Source organism: Mustela erminea, chromosome 14, assembly GCF_009829155.1.
Source record: "Mustela erminea isolate mMusErm1 chromosome 14, mMusErm1.Pri, whole genome shotgun sequence".
Taxonomy (NCBI): domain Eukaryota; kingdom Metazoa; phylum Chordata; class Mammalia; order Carnivora; family Mustelidae; genus Mustela; species Mustela erminea.
Window position 1 is genome coordinate 12753071 of NC_045627.1, and position 24494 is coordinate 12777564.

Consider the following 24494-nt stretch of genomic DNA (forward strand, 5'->3'; position numbering starts at 1 on the left):
CTCTCTCAAATAAATAAATAAAATCTTTAAAAAAAATAACTTCCAATAATACCCCATGAATTATATTCTATGCATCTATTTAAACTGATAATAAAAAAAAAACTATAATGAAAAGTGTAAATGTCAAACCTTACAATGTTCAAGGATGCACCTTTCAAATTGTTTCAAAACTAATGTATGGGATATATAAGCAAAAATAACTAAACTACTTTAATCATCATTAGATAAGCATTAATCTCAAAATAATAGGCCTTACAAAGGTAACTATGCTATACTAAGATAGTTCCCTATAGCCATTCCTGGAAACTATAACTTTAAATCATTAATTTCCTAAAAGTGTAATGTAATTGGGAACAAATACACTAAAAACTTGCTCTGTAGGCAAAGGAATGAACCTTCCAATCAACAACAAAAAAATCTAATATTTTAATTCTAATGAAAATAATTCACAATGACACCAGTATGATCAACATTGCATTCATCTACAGAAACTAAAACTCAACCTCTGAACAAAATTTTGAAGCCACCAAAAAGGAAAAAAAAAAGAATATGAATATATATGTGTTTGTTTGTATAATGAACGAATACACCGTGACTTTGTATTGCAATCCAGATTTCTTACTCAGCGATCAAGGGATTTGTAAATAAGGATAGTGACTGCCAGTAACAACCCTTGTAGTCTTGTTCATGTTCAACTTTCCTGTTTACATGGCCCTTTAGACTGTTAAACCCAGACAATGTCAGACCTGAAATGTAAAACAGGCTTGCAAGCCATTTGTCCTGTTTCCAAACCTTATATCACTCTGTCCTAGAAGCACTTTCTGCTAGGAGATGCACAGACGGTGAGGAGAGGGCATTACCCAAACAAATCAGGCTAAAGACAAGAGCAGATCATATAGAATTATAGAATTACTGCATACCACCTGGTGAATTAAGGCTAAAGAAAGCAAAATAAATGTAGGAAGAAGGGCAAGAGGAGAGAAACTCTCCAGCAGTTTCTCATTTGCTTGTTCCATTTGCCTGTTTGCTATAGTTGTTTGCATGAGCTTTCGCATAAAAGCTCAAGTCCACAGCACTGCAAGTATTTTGTACACTCGAAGCACTCAGCTCTATTCACAAATTCTACTTACGCAACTCTTAGTGTCTCTAGTCTCCACAGGGAACGTGCATGAACGGATACAGCACCACCTTCATAGTGAACAGTTCTGGTTTAAAAAAAAAAGAAAAAAAATAAGCCCGATTTTAACACGTGTCATTCTTGGACTCTATTTTCTCAAGCCGATTACAAGAGAAAAGCAAATGGAAAGCCTTTAGATAAAGTTATACTTTCTGGCATGTGACAGTATAACTGGAAATCAAAATAACAGAAATAACAGTAACAGTGATCAATGTAAGTTTGTCCTGAATAAACTCTTAATTTAAATGTATTCTCTCATCATTTTCTCCCTCCACTTCCATTCATTCCCTCTGCCTCCCCGCTGCCCACCTCTTTCCCTGTCTGCCTCTCCCTCCCTCCCTCTCTCCCACTAAATACATTCACTGGACTTATTTAGATGAGGTCCATTGAAGTACTCAGCTATGAGTTTACATATAGTTTAATACCTTATTACTTCAACGTACACATATAATTATTTGTGGTTCTAAATTCTGTTCTAGATATATGAACACTGAAGAAATATAAGAACATATTAATTTTAGTGCCTTATTATAACAATCTGCAAAATGATGGCAGGAAAGTATAAGGACCACCAAAAATATAAACATGAACCAAGAAAAGGTACACAAGAAGAGAAATAACTTTGAATGAGCATCACACCAACACAAATTCCAAAGCTCTCATTATGATAATTTGTTAATATGGTAGAAGTAATGCTAAGTAATTTATACAGATTATCCAACTTCAACGCTATGCCAACCCACTGAGATGGTTTTAGGAAAACCAATGCTTGTGCATACTCCGTGTTTCCTCCCTGAGACTCACTGTCTCTGCCTCTACTGGATCTCCTTCATCATTCAGACACGCATAACCTTATCCTAACTCAAACATAATTACACACTTGACCATATGCTCCTTTCCTGCTCACCCTCTTTATGTGCCTCATGATCACCCTCTCACTTCTCCGTGCAGTCCAGTCTTGCTTTCAGACCCACTTCTCCAATGAACCATATTTGCTAATGCCATCAAATGACATTCATGTTCCAAATTCAATGGACTGTTGTTGGCTTTTGTTTTTGTTTTACACTGTGGAAACACCTATTGTCCGGACAGTTTTTCGAGCACCATGCTCGCTCACCTGCTTTTCCTCTCACATGCTTAGAGATTCCTTCTCATTGTTTTTCTTATGGAATTTTTCAAAGATAAACAAAATATCATGTGAGATAGCATGTTTTACATTCAAATTTTCCATTTTTTCAAAAATGTTTTGTTTTCCTGTTTCTTTTTCAAATCAAGATCCAAACAAGATACACAAATTTGCTAAGTAGCTTAAATTTCTCTTAAGTTCTCTGGTTCTTTTTCCTTGTTGGCATTATTTCTTGATAAAAATCTGTATCATTGGTCTTGGAGTTTCCACATTCTGGATTTTGCTATGACATCCTCACAGTCATTTTTAGAATGTACCTCTAACATCTTAGTTAGACTTCTAGAACTAGTCTTTTACACTCCTTGCTATGTCACATCCAAAGGTAATAATGACACTTCTCCATTTTTTTATATTAAAATTGATCAGTAGGTTCAGAATCTCTGTGATCCATCCATTGTAAGAGATATATGTGTACCAACGAACAATGCCATAGTGGTGGTTTTCAGTCACGTCCGCAGATGTAATTACGTGGATAGATTTTTAGAATGTGATGTCATGCCCTCACGATGCATGCACTCACAAGATGGCCAATTAAGCTACATCTGAGGTCGGAATTTTTTTTAAAAGCTCTCCAAATGGTGGTCATGAGAAAGTCATGTTGAGAAATCACAGTTCAGATCAATTTCTAAAGCAGCACTATGGATATTTTGGGTCAGATTATTCTTGGCTCTGGGTGACTGTCCAGTGCCCTGATCCCTGGGCCCTACCAACCAAATGCCAGCAGTAGCTGTCTCCTCCACCACCACCCCCTAGTTGTGATAATAAGAACTGTTCCCAGATATTACCAAATGTCTTCCTGGGGAGAAAACCAACCCTACTGTTGAGCCACTGATATAGATTAGTGGCTTTCAGTCTTTAGTGAGTATCAGAATTATCTTACAGGTTTTTAAAAATATGTATTGCTTCGTAATCCAGTAGCTATTTGTGGGAATGCAAGCTGGTACAGCCACTCTGGAAAACAGCATGGAGGTTCCTCAAAATGTTGAAAATAGAACTACCCTATGACCCAGCAATTGCACTACTGGGTATTTACCCTAAAGATACAAACGCAGTGATCTGAAGGGGCACGTGCACCCAAATGTATATAGTAGCAATGTCTATAATAGCCAAACTATGGAAGGAACCTAGATGTTCATCAACAGATGAATGGATAAAGAAGATGTGGTATGTATATATATATATATATATATATATATATATATATATATATATATATATATATAATGGAATACTATGCAGCCATCAAAAGAAATGAAATCTTGCCATTTGCGATGATGTGGATGGAACTAGAGAGTATCATGCTTAGTGAAATAAGTCAATCGGAGAAAGACAACTATCACACGATCTCTCTGATATGAAGAAGTAGAGATGCAACATGGGGGGTTAGGGGGGTAGGAGAAGAATAAATGAAACAAGATAGGATTGGGAGGGAGACAAACCATAAGTGACTCTTAATCTCACAAAACAAACTGAGGGTTGGGTGGGGAGGGGGTTCGGGAGAGGGGGGTGGGGTTACGGACACTGGGGAGGGTATGTGCTATGGTGAATGCTGTAAAGTGTGTAAACCTGGTGATTCACAGACCTGTACCCCTGGGGATAAAAACACATTATATGTTTATAAGAAAAAATAATAATAAATAAAAAATTTAAAAAAAAGACACAGAAAAAAATATATATATATTGCTGGATACCCCTGCCCCCAAGTTCTTAATTCAATAGATCTAGAGTAAGTCTAAGAATCTATATTCCTAATAAGTTCCCAAGTGGCCTTGGTGCAACCAGTCCAAATTCTAAGAACCACTGGACTAGAATGTTATTTTATTAGGACATTGATTCTTAAGATATCGTTGTATATTAGAATCGCCTGGAAAGCTTTGAAAACTCCAATGAACAGACAATTCCTAGACAAAGTAAATTAGAATCTCTGGGTATATACTTAAAAACAAATAACAAAATATAGAGGTATATGTGTATGTATACGAACATAGATAGATACATAGATTTTTTAAACAATCAGACCTTTCATAAAGATCTTGTATGGGGCCACAAAGAAAATTTCATCAGATACTTTTAAACCTAAAGCTATTTACTCATATTTTCTAATTATAACCAATAACACCTGGAAATAAATACTAAAAAGGGTTTTATAATTTAAGAATTTGGAAAACTCAGAAACTCTTGTAAATAATTCATGGGTCAAAGAGGAAACAGAAACCATACCATATCTAAAAGTAATGAGGACAAGAACATTTCATAACAAATCTAGGATTCACAGGTAAACTTTGAAAAATTTAGGCCTGAAATCCCTTAATTATTAAAGAAGTAATGAAAACAAAACTTGAGTTGTCTGAAGAGAATAGACAGGGAACGAAATAAACCACAGAAAAGAAAAAGAAGGGATTCTATGACATATTAAGGTAAGTAAAGTCCAAGACTGTAAACGATACACATTTTATGTACAATATAAATAAACCTACGGCATATATGTATGTGGACACGCAGACATATTCTCTATATGAACATGGAGAAAACTGCTGAATAATGAACACCAAACTGGTAATACTAATTACATAATAAAAGTTCTGTAGGAGCTAAGCTTGAGAATTAAATGGACTCAAAGAAACAAATAGCGTGAAAAATGTTTACATATTATTTATGTAATATTTCTTTTATTTTCAATTACCCTTCAAATGTTTTATTCTTCCACTACTTTTCCTTTATTAGCTGAATTTAACAATGCTCTTGAATTTTTTTGTTTATGTAGACATCTAATGATATTTTAACTTAGGAGGAAACTAGTATTTAAAACCCAAATATAAAGTCAAAGGAAAATTGGATCCTCCTTCCTACCTGACATATTTTTAGCTTTATCTGGTTGGCTTCCTCAATATTTGCCTCCTCAATGCACTTCCTGCCTTGAATTATTAGATTATTTCTTTTTATTCTCTTAAATGTTTCACTGGTGGTGTAGAAAATCTGACAACTTACTCATCTTTGTTGTCAACTGGGAAAAGCTTTCCTATTATACAGAGTCTCCCCCCATAAATACATGGCATGTCACTGGTTGTCCAATCAACTATGTATAGGCGATTTCAGACTGAAAACTGGCCTCCTGATATCCAGATCCTAAATTCAATAAAAATCAGTCCATCATAAACGACACTAAGGGCATTTAAACTTATTTAGAAATCGGTCCCCCTGGACAGACACACCTGCTCTCTGAAGGGATCATCCCTTTTCCCTGCAATGTGCCCAAAGTACCCAAAAGGAATCTAGGAAAACAATGGTTATAAAGAACCCCAAATTTACCAAATGGCTTTAGAGGCCCTATTTAAACCCATACAACTAAATGATCAACATCATAGCAAGTGCTTTTGTCAAAAGAAAACGAAAAGAGAAAGATTCTCTAAGGAATCGAACAGACCCAGAGCAACAACTCTTTTGGAGCTCAGCATCCCAGAGATTTCAGTGCAAACCATAGTAATGTTGTCAAAATTTAAGGGAATGTCAAGGTTATGAAACACAACAGTACTATGCAGCTCTCTGTTCACTCCAAGACTACTTTTGCAATGAACCACAATGACATTACCACTACTAAGAAAATGATGTGTTAAGATAACTGGCCATTGATATCATTGATAGAATTTTTTTTCAAAGAATTTCCCACCTCATGAATCAGAAAAACTCAAAGTCACTGTAATTTCACTGACTATGAATTTTTTAAGTACACACCTAATAACCAACAGTGTGTGTCTTATTCAACAATATTTAGAAAAATTCCAGGCTTCAGGCTCTACGTTATGCCTACATAACACGTTATCTCCCCATATAATACGCTTCATTAAGGAGCTCCTATTTCAGGCTGGTCACATTAAATGGCCTGAAGAGGCCCTTTCAGGTTATTCTTTTTAATAAGTACAAATTCTTCCTATTATATCATCAATTCCACTTCTCCTAAGTATTATAATGTTGTCCACTGAAATAAAAGTAGTGAGCTACTTCTGTATTTTTGGTTTATAAGATACAATCTTGATCTAATCTCAATTGTTGAACCACTTATTTTTCAGTAGAAAGCAGGCATTCTGACAGCCGGAATAGGTCATCTTCAGAATCCGAGTCCGGAAGAAACAAGATTAGCATCGTAATAAAAGCACAGTCATGAGGAGCTCTTCAGAGCATGACAGTTGGCATCTATTGGTATGTATTTATTATAAGAATTTTATAAGATACACAACTCCCATTAGTGGACTTTCACACAGAATCATAAAACATGATTAATGAAAGATTCACCCTGGAGAAAACTACTTCTTTTCACTTTATGAATGTTGCCACAGGGCGCCGTCATTAGATGGCCTCACAATGCTTAGCTCACATCCAGGACAAGGCACTGGGAAGTGGACAAATCACTCTCACGCTTGACTGTGACTAGCTTTCAGAACATGTCACTTTGTCATATGAACTTGGGCGAATTAACTGAATTCCTCCAGGCCTCATTTTTTTTTTTTTCACACACATAAAATGAAGCTGATGGTCACAGGGTTACTGTGAGGAAGAAAGGGAAGCTATAACCCATGGAGACCTCTCGAAAGAGTCCTCACACAGCAAATGGGGCTCTGAGGGTGTGGAGGAGGAGAAGGAACAGGAAGGGGAGGAAGAGGGGCAGGAGGATGGTGACGCGCTCAATCTTCCCAAATACAGAGTTAAAGACCCAAAACTTTGTGTTGAATTGAACAGATGGTAGGTAGTACTGTATACTTGTTTACAAACAAAGACAAAGGAAGTCCTAAATTATAAAATTGCTTACGATAATCTAAGAAGGAAATAAAGCCATAGTTTTTTTTGAAAAATTTTAAAAGATTTTATTTATTTATTTATTTTGATAGAGATCACAAGTAGGCACAGAGGCAGGCAGAGAGAGGGGCGGAAGCAGGCTCCCTGCTGAGCAGAGAGCTTGATGCAGGGCTCGATTCCAGGACCCTGAGATCATGACCTGGGCCAAAGGCCGAGGCTTAAACCACTGAGCCACCCAGGTGCCCCGCAATAAAGCCATAATTTACATGACCTCCTTGCTAGGTTCTTCTACTGCACAATCGTGTGGTTCTAGCATTCCTTTACAGCCATGATCTACATAACTCCTTTTGCTTCTGCTAGTTCTATGCATCAAATAAAGTGATTCTTCATTTTGTACCTTTGGGGTCTGAAAATTCACATAAAAATCAATTTGACTTTTCTTGGCATCTACTGCAGGACACTAGAGGAAACTCAAATTCTGAAAAGAATATACACATAGATTAAAAGGATATGTGTTTTTTTTTTTCCTAGCCACTTTCTCCCTCTCGCAAAGACCTACTTCTGAAGGCACCCTGGGTGCTTTCGGCTCCCAGCAGAGAACTGCCCCATGTCTCCAGGACTGTTGGGGCTGACAGGCCCCCCAAGACTTTCACTGCCACTAGGAAAAGGAGTTCTAGAACATGACCTGGCAAACTCTTCTCTAAAGGTCTAGTAAATACTTTAGATTAAATGGGCCATATATATTTTTTCATACTACTTAACTCTGAAAACATATTAATGGACAGTATGTGAAGAAATATGCATGTCTATGTTCCAATAAAACTTTATTTAGAAAAACAGGCAGTGGGCTGGATTTGACCTACACACCACAGTTTGCAATCCTGGTCTAAAAGATCCTGCCCACATTACTGGTAATTTAAATCTCAGAATCAGCTAGATGAAATCTGAGGTCTGGGGTCTTTCATAACTGTATTAGTCAGGGTTCTTCAGAGAAAGAGAACTAACAGGATACAGACAACTTTTTTTTTTCTTTTTTAAGATTTTATTTATTTGGAAAAGAGAGAGCACAAGTTGGTGGGGGGCAGAGGGAAAGAGAAAAGCAGACTCCCTGCTGAGCAGGAAGCCCAACACGGGGTTCAATCCCAGGACCCCAGGATCATGACCTGAGTTGAAGGCAGACGTCCACCCACTGAGCCACCCAGGTGCCCTGAGCATTTTCAATATCTACTTGTTTCTTCCTTTTTGCCATCCTCATTCCTTAAGTGGTATCACCCAGGAATTATTCGTTTTCTATTACGTAACAACTGACCATTGACTTATTAGTTGGAAACAATACCCATTTATCATTCTATAACCTGTAGGTTAGAAGTCTGGTCGTGGCATAGTTGGGTTTCCTGCTCAGGATCTCAAAATGTTGCTTGGGGCTGTGTTCTTCCTGGAGCCCAGAGTATTCTCTTAAATTCAGTGGTGGCTGGCAGAAGTCAGTTGTTTGCAGCCATATGGTCCCTGTTTTCTTGTCAGCTCTCAGACAGGGACCTCTTTCAACAACCAAAGGTTGCCCTCAGATCCTGGCCACGTGGGCCCCTCCATAGACTCTCTCACAACATGGCAGCTTACTACTTCAAGGTTCACAGGAGAATTTTTTTTCACACTTTGAATCTCTAAATTCATCAGGCTCAGTCTCTTCCATTAATGGCTCACCTGATTATGTCAGGCCTACAAAGGAAAATCTTCCTTTTGATTAACTCAAGGTCAGCAGACTGGAAAACTTAATTACATATGCAAAAACTTTCCAACTTTGTTATATAATGTTACCTAATTGTGGGAGTAAAATCCACCATAGTCATAGTCCCATCACACACAAAAAAGAAGGAATTATACAGACCTTGTAGACTAGGAAGCAAGAATCTTGGGGGCTCAAGTCAATCTTCTACTCTCTATTTGTCCTACTCCTTCTAAACTTCCCTTTCTTTTGAATTAAGTATTTTTTCATATTATTTTTCTGCTTTCCTCTTTAATATTTTATATCCTTTTACTATATTTTAACTGATTGATATAAAGATTATGTGTGCTTGGTTATTAAAATATGATGTAATTTCTAATTTTACCACTTCTCAGGCAACACAGAACTGTCATTCAGTTCAACTTATTCTCCTCCTGACTCATGTGCTGCTCTTAAGATGAATTTTGTTCTGCATAGTTTTTATTTTTCTATAGTGTTTAAAAACCAAGATTTACAACTGCCATTATCATTTTATTTAATCAAGTATTTACAAGTTCACCTCATATTTTTGCCTTCCTCCTGCTCTTTTCTCCCCTTTATCTCCAAAATTATATCTGAGAACATTTTCTTCTACTTGAAGAACACTCTCTAATATTTCCACAATTTGCTACAAGGCTGCTGGTAATAAAATTCCTCAGCTTTGTCTTTGGAAAACTGCCATTTTAAAGAGAACCCGGGTGGCTCAGTCAGTTAGGTGTCTGCCTTTGACTCAGGTCATGATCCCAGGTCCCGGGATTGAGCCCCATGTTGGGCTCCCCATTCAACAAGGAGTCTGCTTCTCCCTCCATCCCTCCCATTCCTGCTCATGATCTCTCAATCTCTAGATCTCTCTCTCTCAAATAAATAAAATCATTTTTTAAAAAAATGATTTCAGTACACAAAATGGTCATCAGGCTGGCAGTTATTTTCTTTAAGCACTTTGAAGTTTATATCTCATGTCTCCAATTGTTTCTTAGACAAAGTGAGATGTAAATATTACTATTGTTACTTTTAAGGTACTAAACGTTTGGTTTTTTTGCTATGTTTTACTATATATTTTTTTGCTATGTTATTAAGTGTTCCGTTTTGTGTTTTGTGTTTGTAGTTTTACTCTCATGGTCTTACGTATCCTTTCTGTCCATCTTAGGATTCAGTCCTTAAATCTGTATCTTAATACACCTAGTCAGTTGTGCAGAATCCTTAAGCAGTTGTATTAAACATTGCCTGTGTTCTGGTGTATTTGCAAGCTTTCTTGTTTTTGCTCTCTCTCCTTCTCTCACTGCTCCCCTCCCTTCTTCATCTTTTTATTTGGGAGCTCCAATTACATGTGTGATAAAACATTCATCATTCCCCATATATTTTCTTATTCTCTCTTCTATATTATATTTTCCAATCTCTTAAGCAGCAGTGTTTCAGTCTGAATTCTTCTGACCTAATCTCCAGTTCACTAATTCTCTTTTCAGCTACTTCTAAGCTGATGTTGAATTTTTTTTTTTTTTTAAGCTGATGTTGAATTTACTGAGTTTCTAATATCAGTTATTTTAATCTTCAGTTTCATTTTAGGAATGCCTACAAGATCCCTTTTTATAGCTTTCAATTCTTTACTAAATTTCTTCATCTTTTAACTCTTAGGTCATAATAAGCATAAGTATTTTAAATTATATTTGTGGTAATTCTATTATCTGTGTACCCATGACCTTGTTTCTATCATGTGTTTGCTGTTGCTCCTTGGTCAACTCCTATCTTACATGCCTGTGTTGTATAACAAACAAATTGGCTGACCAATGTCCCTGCTTCTTGGGAGCGAGACTCTAAAACCTCGCAAGTTTCCACATGAAAGCAGGGGCTTTGGTTTTCAGGAAACCCCTGAATCACAACTCAATTTCGGCTAATGAGTTCATTCATGTCAGCCCAAGACACCTTCAACATGGGGGTTGGCCATGCTAGAAAGAGCAGTGATGACTAAAAGGTTGGAAGTTTGATGCAGCCTGACCTCCGGGGAGGGGCAAGTGCTGAGACTAAGTTCAGTCATGCAGTAGAATATGTAATCAATCATTCCTACATAATAAAACCCCAATAAAAACACTGTAGAATCAAAGCCCAGCTGAGTTCCGTGAATGGTGGACACAGCGATTTAATGTATCCTGGTCCACAGGGAGAGGGTAAAGAAGCTCCGTATTCATTCCTTCCCGGAATTCACCCAATACAACTCTTCATCTGACTGGTCTGATTTGTAAGCTTTATAATAAAACTGAAATCATAATTATAGTACTGTCCTGATCTCCTGAATCTAAAGAGATTGGGGAACACCCAAATTTGTAGACAGTTGGTAAGAAGCACAGATGGTCTGAGAATCCCACACCCAACTTGAAGCTAGAGTCTGAGATAAGGGCAGTTTTGTAGAGACTTAAGTCCTTAACTTGTATAATCTGGTAACTCTGGGTAGTTAGTGCCAGAATTTCACTCTCCTATACCAATTGGGGTTGAAACAGAAGAGCTCATTTAATCTTGACTATCACACATCATATATAGAAAATTATAGAGATCATTTGAGTTCTAGGTCCTATTTTCTCCCAAAAGATACACTTTTTTGCTTCTGGCAGGTACAGTGGTCAAAGGTCACAAGCAATCTCACATCATCTTAATCCAAACAGCTACTAGTATTATTTAAGGCCAAGTCTGAATACTTGTGAGGACTGGTCTATTTCTGGTTCACCATTGCTTCAAGGGGAAAGCTCTTAGAAAGTGCCTTTCCTCTGGAGGGTCCTGTACCAGCTTTGATCCACTTCCACTCTGATTCTTACCACAGCCCTGCCCACTTCCCTGCTCCTCGATCCACTGCAACCCGTTAGAGAGAAGAGGCTGCTCCAAATGTTAAACTCAATTCTCTGGTCTCCTTGTATTTTGGGAAATCGGCCCCATGTATTTTCACTGTTTGTTTGTTTTTGTTATTGTTTTTTGTTTTTGGGGGGTTTTTTGCTCCCCATTATCTTCAAACAGATTTTAGGGGATGGTTTACCTATTTTAGTTTTTCTCAGGGGTACAATGTTTTGAAATAACCTATCTACTATTATTATCAAAATCACTTTTTAGAATTATCCTTAGAATTATCTTTAAGGTGATCAACATCAGCTTAGAAGTAGCTGGAAAGAGAATTAGTGAACTGGAGATTAGGTCAGAAGAATTCAGACTAAAACACTGATGGTTAAGAGATTGGGAAATATAATATAGAAGAGAGAATAAGAAAATATATGGGGAATGATGAATATTCTATCACACATGATAGATATGTGATCTATCACACAAGATAGATAACTGGGTGGCTCAGCTGGTTGGGCATCCAACTCTTGGCTCCGACTCAGGTCATGATCTCAGGGTTGTGAGATCACACCCTGCTTTGGGCTCCAAGCTCAGCTCAGTTTTTTGGTTTTTGATTTTTTTTTTTTTTTACTTTTGTTTTGTTTTGTTTATTTGTGTTTGCCTATGGGCATCCATTTGTTCCACCCAAAATTCTTTTAAGTTGAAAAGTCCCTTCTTTTCTTCTTTTTCTTTCGGAGACAATCCCTTCTAAGACACTAGATAGAAAAACCTCCTCAAATATAGTCTTTAGGGAGTAATAGTCAGGAAGATAAGTACCTTGCACAAAACTTAAACTTTCTGTAAAGTCAGAAACCTCCCCTTTGGGGGTGAAAAACACAGGTACCACTAACCGCTTAAATGAGGAGAAATAATGGAAAATTCAGTGAGAAGTCCTACATTAACACCACAGAAACAATTTTCCATGTTGGCAAGTATGTGAATTTTCTAGGAATGTGTAATGTACATCAGGTTGTCAAAGATACCCACAACCACCCTCTTCTTTTTTTGAAAACCACTGTTTTTCAAGGCTCAGCTTCCTGCTACAAGAATAGAGATTCTTCCTGTGGAGTTTTGTCAAGGTGCTTCTAATAGAGAAGGCTCTGAGCCCAGGATGTGGGACTCATGGGCCCCAAAGCAGTTTTCTATCACTCAGGTTGGTGAGCAGATTTAGTAAGACATCTTTTCTTCCCCTCCCTGAAGTACAAGCAGATGACAATCTTTCAGAAATCACCAAAATAATACAAGTGGGAGACCTCTGATCTTGCTGAGTGAGCCAGACTGGCCACCAATGCAAGTATCGCTCTCCTTAACGCTGTTCTCCTTAAACAACCTACAGTAAAGTGCATGACTTGTTTTCTCTACTTATTTCTTTTGCAAATACGAAAGAATGAGCATTTGTGTGCAGATTCCCATATATGTGTCCCTGTGTTAAAGATTAACAAGAATGAATAATGTGGTCCTGGCTGAAAAGTGAATAGATGTTCAACAGAAGAGACTGACCACCAATAAAGATAATAAATGTTACTTGGTGACAAGTGCCATTATTTGTGACAAGTGCCATTATTTGTATGGGACAGTTAAAAACAGTCCTACCACCAACATGGTCCCAACCAAATTAAGTTCAGCTGTGCTGATATGTTACCAGACCCTAGATATTGAAGCTTCATCTATGAATATAATAAGGAAAATAATTAGGTTCACAGAAAAATAACCCACAGACAATTTCTATTTACAGTTGATAGTGAATAGCAGATTCAAACCAATTAGTGGAAAGAAAAGCTTATTTTACTAACTCATATAGGCTAATAAACTTATTGCTTCAAAATCAAAGATCAACAAAGATCCCCACCTTGCTAATCTTCCTCAAAGGGTAGAATGGTAAAAGATGTTGTCTCAGATTTAATTTGTAAAAAGACTGAGATTGGCCACTCTCAGATTAACATTTGCTTCTTCTTGAACATAATATCAAGATCTTACTAGAATATAAGCTCCTTAAACACAGGGGCTGTTGAAGTTGAGTGTCAGATGCTCAAGCAGTTGTGCTACCCAGGTGTCCCATAAACCAACACGTTTTTTAAAAAAGTATATTTACTTTTTCAGAAGTATTTAAAGAAATGGCCTCTGTCGCATTGATTCTGGCCAGGAGCTGGAAGGGAAGCATTTGCAGGTGAAATACATGCAGAAAATAAATAATTTTGTGGATAGATTAGCAAATTTCAGGCATTTCTCTGTACTTCTTTTGTTATTTTAGGGCTTTTGGTAATATATTGCTTGCACGCTCCAGGCTTGCATCAGTCATGCTGCAAGATTCAACTAATAATACCAAAAATGCCGAAGTGTGGTCCTGCCTTCAAAGAGTTCCCAGGTTCCTGAGGCCAAAAAATACACGTAACACCTTGCAATTTAAAAAAATTCAGTTTATGGGGGTGTGTCAGTGGCTCCGGTTGGGTGTCTGCCTCTAGCTCGGGTCATGATCCAGGGGTCCTGGGCCCCATCTGCTCAGCGGGGAGTCTGCTTCTCCCTCTGCCCCTCCCCCTGCTCATGCTCTATCACTCTTTCTCTCCAATAAATAAAACCTTTTTTAAAAATTTCAAGTTATCTCTTGCTATGCAATAGACTACCACCAAACTTAAAAAAAGAAAAAAAAAAAAAAAGACAGGGGCTGGCTCCACTCACTACACGGAGCACACACCAAGATGCCTACAGCATACTAGTTCCTCACTAAGCATTAAAGGAACGGAGTTGAAGTGATGGCAAAGTACCCAGGATTCAAAGGTTATTTCGGAGTGAAATTGTAAGTGTTTGAGTTGACACATTTGTCACAGTAGAATTTGTGCTTCTGTAACACTCCTCCCTGTGCCTACGAGGGTGTTTGGCTGAGCAGCTGAGCCACGGGCAGGTGCGAAAGCAAACTGTCAGAGGAGTGTCTTCATAGCAACAGCGAAACCAAGAAGTAGAGGCCTACCCAGCCCTGAACGAAACATATATTCACTCAGGGGCTGAGCCTGTGAGGATATTTCTATTCAAACTGCTGCACAAGAGAAAACAGGTAGGTTGGGGGACGACACGTCCAAATAAATGTAAATGAATCATCACAGATTAAAAACAGGATCCTTCTACTCCAAATCATTATTATAAAGAACGATGTAAATAGCACTAGAGCAGAAAAACAGCAAAAGAGATGTTGCTGCTTTTGCTTTTCATGCCAACCAGAATATAACCACAACGGCATTCGGAAATTAAAAAGAAGAGGAAGCTCTTCTCCCCCCCCTCCCCGAAAGATATTGCTTATATACCTAGATTAAGCAAATAAACGAGACATGGACAAGTAAAAAATGGTACTGAATTTTGTTGAGGGGGCACCTAGGGTGCTCAGTTGGTTAGGCTTCTACCTCTTGGTTTGGCTCAGGTCAGGATCTCAAGGTCCTGGGACTGAGCCCTGCATCGGGGCTGCAGTGGGGAGTCTCCCTCTGTTCCCGGTCGTCTCCCCATGTGTGTGGGTGCTTGGCTCTCATTCCCTCTCATTCTCTCTCGAATAAAAAAATCAATCTTAAAAAAACTTTTTTAATTGCATTGAGAAAATAACTGGAGGATTCCTCCTTTTTTAATGTTGATGTTTTCATTCTTTTGACTCTTTCTCAATGTCCTCAACTTTAAGAGCATCCAACATTTCAGGTCAGGTCCTTTTGTTTCCCCCCATTTTTACTGAAATCCAATGGCTCCAATTCCTATGAATATTTTTAATCTTTGGACTTTGAGGCCCGTGCTTTTTAAAACAGTGCATTCCAGGCCAGTGCTTCTTTGAGAGGGTGGCTGAAGACCAAGCCAGTTTGCTTAACGAGAACATGCTGAAATAAAGAGCTGAGTTCTCTGCAATCAGCAGGGAGTTTAAGTTTGGGGAGAAGAGTGCACCTGTCTCAAGGGACAAGAGGCAGAGAATAGAAAATAGTTCTCTCCTATGAACTTACTCTTCATCCAAACTGCCTAGTAAAGCCATGCTGCTCCCAGACCCAGGCTGCACAGGTACACACAGGCCATGAAGAGGAGGAGGAAAGAGAAGCCCTCACTGGATAACCCTATCTCCTTGATCACTCAGGAGCCCAGAACATGGCTTTATGAGCTTCCTCCTAGGTGGTGACTGAGGGCATACAAATTCTGTAATGGTATTAGTCATCTGATTGTGTACACGGATAGAAACCATGCGTCTCTTCCAAAGCCAGACTGAGAGACATTTCATCCCTGGTACCAAACCCATCTCATGCCTTATCAATTATTTACAACTAAAGCTCATTAAATCGTCAGAATATCACAAAAGGGGCAAGGAGGCAAAAAAAAAAAAAAAAAATACTGTCATGCATGCATATGACCCAGCTTCTGCCCGCTGACTCATGTTCTGGAAAGCAAATGGAGCATTTATTTCCAGATATTGTCGGAAACAATAACTCAATTGTCTTGCATTTCAAAGTAGCAAAACAGAGCAAGTATGTGCCAACAGTAATGCCTGATAAGACAGAGTTACAACCTCTCTCCGCTGATCACTGCCTCACTCGAACTCTCTCTTCTTCCCTCTTCCCTCTCTCCCTCCCTCTAACACACACAGAAACATGGACCCTCTCCATTCCGTTGTCACCCTTTTTTATTTCTTTCCAAAAGCCTTTATCATCACCTTGTAGATTACCAGGGGTGTATCCATATGTGTGGGCATTTACAAATTAAGAGCACTTAGGTTTTTGCTGTCCCATATCCCTATTAGAATGAAAACTCCTTGAGAAAAGAGACATTGTATCTTTTTTATATCCTACTATAACCCCAGCACCCAGAACATGATGGTCATTTCACAAATTGTTACTGACTGAATAAAACTACCCGTGCACTACATAGCATTACCTGTTTTAACTTACAAATGATGCTTTTGCGGGGGTGGGGGGGATGCCTGGGTGGCTCAGTCAGTTAGGCTTCCAACTCAGTGTTGGCTCATGTCATGATCTCAGAGTCATGGGACTGAGACCACACAGGGCTCCATGCTCAGCAGGGCTCAGCAGGGAGCCTGCTTGAGATTCTCTCTGCCCCTACCCCTGCTTTCTCTCTCTAAAATAAATAAAATCTTAAAAAAAAAAAAACCATACAAATAATGCTATTCAAAAAATATTCCCCTAATACTGTAATTCCCAGTAATATTCCCCTAATCTATCCATTTTAAAACACACTAACTTAGAAGTATGGCATGCTTCATTTAGAGAGTGCATATTCAATGCAAAAGTAAGTGTGTGTGAATGCCTTTGCTGATATTTTAATACGCTTCACATAAAAACAGACAAAAGTAATAAGATGCAATCCAGAGACAAAACCTAGGGCAGAAAATACTCCCTACATAAAATATGTCATGCTCGAAATGAAAATTGGTAATCAAATTTCCAGCCTCCAGAATGAAAGCTTATTTTTACGTCAATAATTAAAACACTATGTTGCATCTGACAAATCCCAGTTTCTCCTTAATGTATTCTCACTGTCTGAAGAGCCTGAGTAAGAACTAAGAAATTACAATTTAAAGCTACCACTTAAAGTATCTCTCCCTTTTACCCAAATGCTCACAACCCATATAGATGATATGTTTACTGTTATTTAGACAAGTTGTAAACTAAGTAGTTTTAGAGCCATAGCTCTTGCTGGAAAAAAAATCTCAAGAAACTTAAAATAAATCTATAGTGCTGCTAGATGTCACAAGAAAGGTCAGAATTCAAACTGTACACGTAAGATGAGCAAGAAGAGTAGAGAAGACCATGAATTTAGTTTAACTTGGGGAGGGCCTCATTTGCCCACTCGATTCCACTTAATTGAATGGGACACCATATGCTCTTCATTCCAAGAGCTTTTATTAATTTTATTTAATGTTATTTAATTAATTTCATTAATTTTTTTGATTTTAATTAATTTAATTTTAAATTTAATTAATGAATTAATTTTATTAATTCATTAATTAATCCTCTCATGAGAATGCCTACATGATCACATCCACGTACAAATCTAAATGCAAGGGGAAATTAAAGGTAACTCCATTGGTCTCTAGAATAATAGAACCCATCCCTGAACTGCATTTTCCATTGCTACAATTACAGTTGTGTCAGTGGAAAGAGGCATGAGCGGACTGACTGAGCCAGTCAGGAAGAGAGCATTTAGGACCAAAATGTTCCTAACTTACTCGGAGGTAACGGTTACTTCTGGCCATCTGCCCATTTCCAATGCTTCCTATGACAAATCTGGTTTGACCTCAGCTCTTTGACGTTAATAATATGACACAATTAAGGAGCCTAAGCAGATCACAAAGATGGCAAAGGGCTGTGAGGCAAAAGAAATTTTTACATATTTCCCTGGAACTTCTCCAGCTTTCAAGTTGCTGTCCAAAGGTCAAATTATTTTCACTTCTCTGTTTTTAATGAATCAAGAGATATATACATATTCCTAGCTTATCATGCTATTTTTCTCCCCCAGTATGGATTCATATCAATTAAAGAATTTCTGCCTTCAGGCTGAGCTGCCCTTTGCCTCCCCAAGTCACCTGAGGCACCAAAATGACTCCAGATAAGAGCAGAAAGATAAAGAAATTTCTACACCAAGACTTGAAATAATAGCGTGCTTAGTGAATGTAAAATTGAAGAAATTATTGATATCATTCTATGCAAATCAATGCCCAATATCGCCATTTAATCAAGGCAAATGTAACTCTCCTTTCGGAAGCAACAGCCTTTGGGCTCCCGCTGCCTATTTCTGATTCATTTTCTCCTTCGAGTCACGATCTGACATCTATTGAAATCTAATTTAGTCCGTGTAAACGTGCTATACAAAGGGCACAAATGGATGTGTTCTTACTGACATCACTTCCTAGAAAGAGCTGTGATGTGCTGAACTGAATACACAATGCGATTAATTTGATACACAAATTAACATTAAATCAAGAATGATACGCAAAAGGACAGACTTTCACATGTGTGCGAAGAGAAAGTGGGTCCAGAACAATAGGAAAAATATCTCTGAAACAGCCCCTTGTTTTTTCTGCAGTAATAACCAGCTACGTACAGAATCAGGAGAAAAATCCATTCAATAAGAAAACACCTACTGAACACAGTCGCTCTAATGTCCAGGAGATATGGAAAACGGTACTTATTGCCACGGAGCTCAGCTGAGGAAATCCAAGGTCTTTCAGACACTGAATAGTCTTATTTGAGAATGAAAACCTTCAACTGTTACAACAAAAACTTTGCTCATTCATTCCTGGCGTCAGAACTTCAGCACCAATCAGGAGCCCTTCCTCACCCCACACCTACGCCATTCAACACAAAGAAGAGAGGATTTTCTTTGCTAGAGTTTAGCTTCTCCTCCTCCAAAGTAGATGCTCTACTAAGCTTTCATCCACATGCCTGGGGGTCCCTCAAATTTTTCCCTATCTGACTAAATGCTGCTTTTCTGTTAAATAATAATGCCAGCGACAACAGAATCTGTTGACCTCTTCATCTGCATTGAGTACTCTACCTGCTTTTCTTCTGAATCTTCACAACAATCCCACAGAGCAGCAGCTAATATTTAAGCTGCATTTTACAGAGGAGCAAAGCAATGGTTCAAGAAATTCAGGGCCTGCAGTACGAAGTGGCAGAGCTGAGGCCCAAACCCAGGGCTGTCTATCTCCAGAGACCATTCGTTTAACTACAACTCTCTCTAGTGTCTGTAGAAAGAATAAAGTCTCTAAGAATAAAGTCTCTTTTCTCTTAAAGAATAAAGTCTCTAAGAATCATTTAAGTGTTTGATTTTACAAATCAGGGAATAAAGACCCCCAAAACCAAAACACAACCTCTTTTTGCTCCTACGTCTATACACACATAACACAGCATTTAACACATCTGCCCCTCAAACCTCCTTTGGCTTCCGTGACTAACCTCCCTGGTTCTCCACTCAACCATCATGCCAACACTTTCTGGCCCATGTACATCTTAAATGGCAGCATTCTGAGACTCCACCCTTGGGCTCCTCTCTCCTTCATCTATTCCAAGGTTTTATAGACTTTTTTTTTTAAGCAATGCCCAGACGGACAAGCACATCCCCTTAATCCCAGCTCTGCTCTCCCTACCTAGGACTCCCGTTCCTTCAACTATCCCCTGTGTGCTTGGGATTTACATCCAAGCCAAGCTTTGTCTAGGTGAAAGACTCAAAAATTCTAATTTCCTGCCTGATGTCCCACAGACCCTCTGTACTCACCGCTGTCCAAACTTTAACTCAACACTTGTACAAAATATGTCTCCTACATCCTTAGTACTGTGTCTCTTCACTCAAATCAGAAACATCAGGACACCTGTGGATCAGATACATTCCCTCAAAGTCCACAGAAGTTCATCCCTAAACCAGTCAATACGACCTAACATGTCGCTGGTCCGGGTAGATGTCTCCATTCTGATGGCCACTCTCCAAGGCAACTTTCTCCCCTCCCCCCACACAAATACCTAAAAACAGCCCTGTCCTAATTGGCTTCCCTGATCTGGACTCTCCTCATCTTTGACTGATGCTCCTTCTGCGCGTCAGATCTATCTATTTCTTTTACAAGAAACCTGACCAATTCACCCTCGTGCCACACTCCTTCCTAACTCCCTCAGAATAAAAAGCCCATCCAGGGGAATGGCACCAAGGATCCTTCAAAAGCTGACCACACTGGTCCCTCTTGTCTAGTTTCACCTCTGATTCTATCCTTCCTGCAGTCACTCTGGGGAAGGATGCTACTCCCAGAACACGCTGTCATCCCCTTGAGTCTTATGTTTATTCTTCTGTTTGAAATTAAGTCCTCAAACCAATTGCCTTTTGAATTCCCTCTTGTCTTTTATTCAAACCCTATCAACACCATCGACATCCTCTTCCTAACCTAGCATAAGGAGCATTGTTTTGTTGACAGAGTTTTCCAGGCTCTGCATTTCACTGGTCACTATAAGCCAGGTCTGTCTGGTCAGAGAGGCATGACTAAACCGCAGGTCCCCAAGGGACTTTCCCCAAGGTGCAACAGCTAGTTAAATGAGTATTAACTTTCCAAATGTTCTCTAAGTTACCAAAAATAAATATGTGTAACAGTTACCGCTCTATGATGTTAGTATTATGAGCAATGTCCATTCTCATGGACATTAAAAGAATTGAAAGCCTGTAATGTCCATTAAAAGAATTGAAAGCCTGTAATAAAACATCTAGACAATGCCTTCTCCTGCAGTAATCCCTTGTGTGTTCAACTCACAATTCACCCACCAATTCCTCAAGCAAAGCAGAACATTCAAATCACCCTAAACATCTTATGGCTTTGCACTATTTGTGCACTTTTCCCAGTAATTCCATTAACTTCAGTCTCCACCCAATGCCACCAAATATTAATGTGAGAGAGGTATTATAATCATGTAATGTATTAGGAAGAGTGGCCCATTTCATTATGTATGTATATAAGTGGTAGGTAATAGAAAAAGGTCCTGAACTTCTGTGCTGTTTGAGAACTCTGACTTTGAAACTGAATTTGAGATGAAATATGCCACAAAGAAAAATTAATCAAAACTAATGAACATTTAAGGAAGTTGTAAGTAGTTTAATGTGTTCACTCCTTCTGCTCTGTATATTTTAGCCAATACTTCTGATCATGTTTTATTTTGACAAAAATTTTCAGCAATTCTATCAAGTAATAAAAATAGAACATAAGAGAAAACTTCTAAAGAGGCCAACACATGGATCCCTTCAGTGGACAGAGGAAGTGTTAGTGGCCCACTTTCTATTATGTGGATGACCTGAACAGACATATCCTTCAATGACCATACCAAGGCAAGGAAGTGCAAGGCTCAAGGTGCAGGGCTTGGTACCAACCTCCGCTGCTCTTCCCCGTGTTCTCCTGAAGGGACAGTGAGGCATTCATCCATGTGTCCGTGCAGCAACCTGAGGACGTCACCACCAATTAGATACCCTGTAAAGATTCAATTAGTCACATTTGAGCGGTCACGGTCAGATGCTGAAAGCCGGACAGATCATCTGGTCCCATCTTCTATTTTCACAGACAGAGAAACAAAAGCTTAGTGAGGTTTCAATGCCTGGCCCAAATCACAGAGAAGAATGGTGCCACCTGCTTGCCACCTCTGAACTCACGGTTCCCGAGTCCCACAGGTAGTCACGTCCCCACTAGAAAACACAACCTCAACCCCATAAAATCCTCCCTTTCATATACAAGAATGTGTAGGATCAGACTGAACCTGCATAAATGAGAACAATCAGAACATAAATGCAGACGTTTCCTGAGAAATCCTGATGCATAAACACTACTGTGATCTGGCTCTAAGTCACCCAACCGTGGACGATGAGAAACCTCAATGTTAGCCTAACTCAGCAACACCCTGAGGCCAAAACACTGGAGTGAATAACATCTAGAAGCTCACACATAAAGCCCACACAAATAAGCAAAAGCTGCAGCAGTAGCAGAAGAATAGAAAAAAAAAGATCAATGTTCACACAAACTTCACTTCTAAATAGCTATTTAACTGAGATTCTTAAATGTCACGTATCTGCATTCTGGAAGGGCCTAACACAAAATTCTCTAATTAACAATCAGCTCATTATTACAATTCCAGAGATGACTGTCAACTGTGCAGCTGGGATGAGCCCTCTCACAGAAGTGGAGTTTTTACCTTGGGCGGCTTCGCTTCCTGAGCTGATGGGGGCCACGCTCCAGAGAGTCTGCTGGAAAGCAGCGTCCACGTGTAAGCTTCCATTGCCGTAAGACAAATGCTGCAGAAGAGGCAAAAGGAGACATCTCTTCAGGTGCTCGGAAGGCTCACTACGTGAGTGCTCCTATCAGCTGGAACCTAACACTGCAGACTGGGAAATGTCCACAGACGGCATCTATTTCAGTCCTGTCACTGAGTCATTGAGAGACTAGCAGAAGGAACATCAGAGCTCCTATTTGACTGCAAGCATTTTTAAACCTCATTCTAAGCAACTCATTGGGAAATGCAAACAAGACTAAGAAAATAAACGTGTTAAAACAGACTAATTTGTTTTAAGGTTCGTTGATGGACAAAAATGTTCAGGTAGTGGGCACTTATCATTGAAACTGTAATTAAGTGTCCTACATATCACACTGACAGTTTTTTGATGGTGAGGTAGGTAAAATCTACTTAGTTTTATCGGGTCCTCTGGGAACTTTTATCTGCAATTTGATATAATAGCCATTAGGTGGCAATGTTTCCTAATACACATCTCAAACCAGGGCGCTGAATTTCCTCCAAAATTCAGATATCACAAATTTCAGATTTTCCTTCTTAAAAATAGAAATGTGCTAAAGTAATAACATATTTCCTATCTCCGAGCACTATCATATATGAGTTATCAAATGATTAGTAAAGAAAAACAAAATTACGAGTACAGCCAAATATGTGTTGCTCATTTTACTAATCAGTGCTTCGTTGCCTCTAGAGTTTCAAAGAGACACAGAACAATCACATTTTCCTTAGAGTCATCTCAGTAAACACCACCAATATTCCTGTAATGTTTCTGCAACACCTCTCCAAAGCTGATGACAGCCCAAGCTTTTAAAGTCTTTAACTGTACTAGATTTTCCCCTGAAATCTGACCCTCTGGGTTAGATGAAGAGCGATTACAGTCACACTTCCATGCTCCACAGGTTGTTCAAGACCCAACATTCTCTTGCTGAAGCATACCATTCTCAAGTCACTAGTAAAAATAGGTATTTCACCATCTTTCTATTAGGAACAAAAACCAAAGGAAGTTTTGACCTTTCACACATATACATCCATCTTATCAATAATCTTTCTAATCAATAAAATTAAAAGTTTACCAGTTGATGCATCAGATTTAGCAATCACTTGCTCTGACCCCCCTGCTCCTCTCAAGGAGATGGGCCTGTTTACAACTCCTTAAGCTGATTCTGTCCCACTGCCACAAAATCCCAGCTGAGATTTGGTCATTCAATTCTTCCCCAGTATTAATATTATTTTACTATTTACAAATAAGTCGTATGCGCTCTGCTTCCGCAACCAAGAAAAATACAAGTTCCTTCAAAGCAATCATCACACGATGTCATTGTTCTGTGTATATTTCTTCCCCATTTCATAAGCGATTAGAAAGAGGTTCACGACTGTATACCCACATTGAACAGCACTATTCACTAAGCAAGTACATGGAGAAGCCAACCAAACCTTTAGAATCTAAGTTGTACAAACCAAAAAACATTTCTGAAGTTATTATATAAATATTCCTATTTCAATGATCTGAGTTAAAATAACAGCAAACACACACACACACACACACACATCCATATGGTTTTTCCCAAACCATTACAAGACTATTCAAAACAATGATTCTATTTTTACATTTAAATTCGAGTGAAAGTTCATACCCCATGACGATAAATGCCATCATTTGTTAGTTCACCATGTTTCACGAACATGTTGTGTAGGAAGCCTGTGTTAAATAGTAAGGGAACACCTTCTCTGGACCCTGAGGGTGCTTGTCATAGGGAAGGGAAGGGAAAATATATAGGCAAAATGCTACAAGGCAGCATTTTTTTAAACTGTTAGGTGAAATGTAATCAAAATGCTACAGGAATGGAGAAAAGAGAACACTTTAGCCAACCTAATGTGAACATGGTTCGTCACACAGAACCTTGAGGACAGGCAACATCTGCACCAGAGATGTATTTC

The 24494-nt window shown here is 38.7% G+C and overlaps 1 protein-coding gene across 7 annotated transcripts in view; it reads right to left on the reverse strand.

The window, feature by feature from the left end:
• RYR2 (ryanodine receptor 2) overlaps positions 1-24494 on the reverse strand; it is a 756727-nt gene that overhangs the window by 381899 nt on the left and 350334 nt on the right. For all 7 annotated transcript variants that reach the window (XM_032312097.1, XM_032312094.1, XM_032312091.1 and 4 more), the window contains 3 exons: positions 22461-22560; positions 21649-21745; positions 1131-1205 (listed from right to left, as the gene is read on the reverse strand). In XM_032312097.1, coding sequence (XP_032167988.1) covers positions 1131-1205; positions 21649-21745; positions 22461-22560 — 272 coding nt within the window. The remainder of the gene's footprint in view (positions 1-1130; positions 1206-21648; positions 21746-22460; positions 22561-24494) is intronic.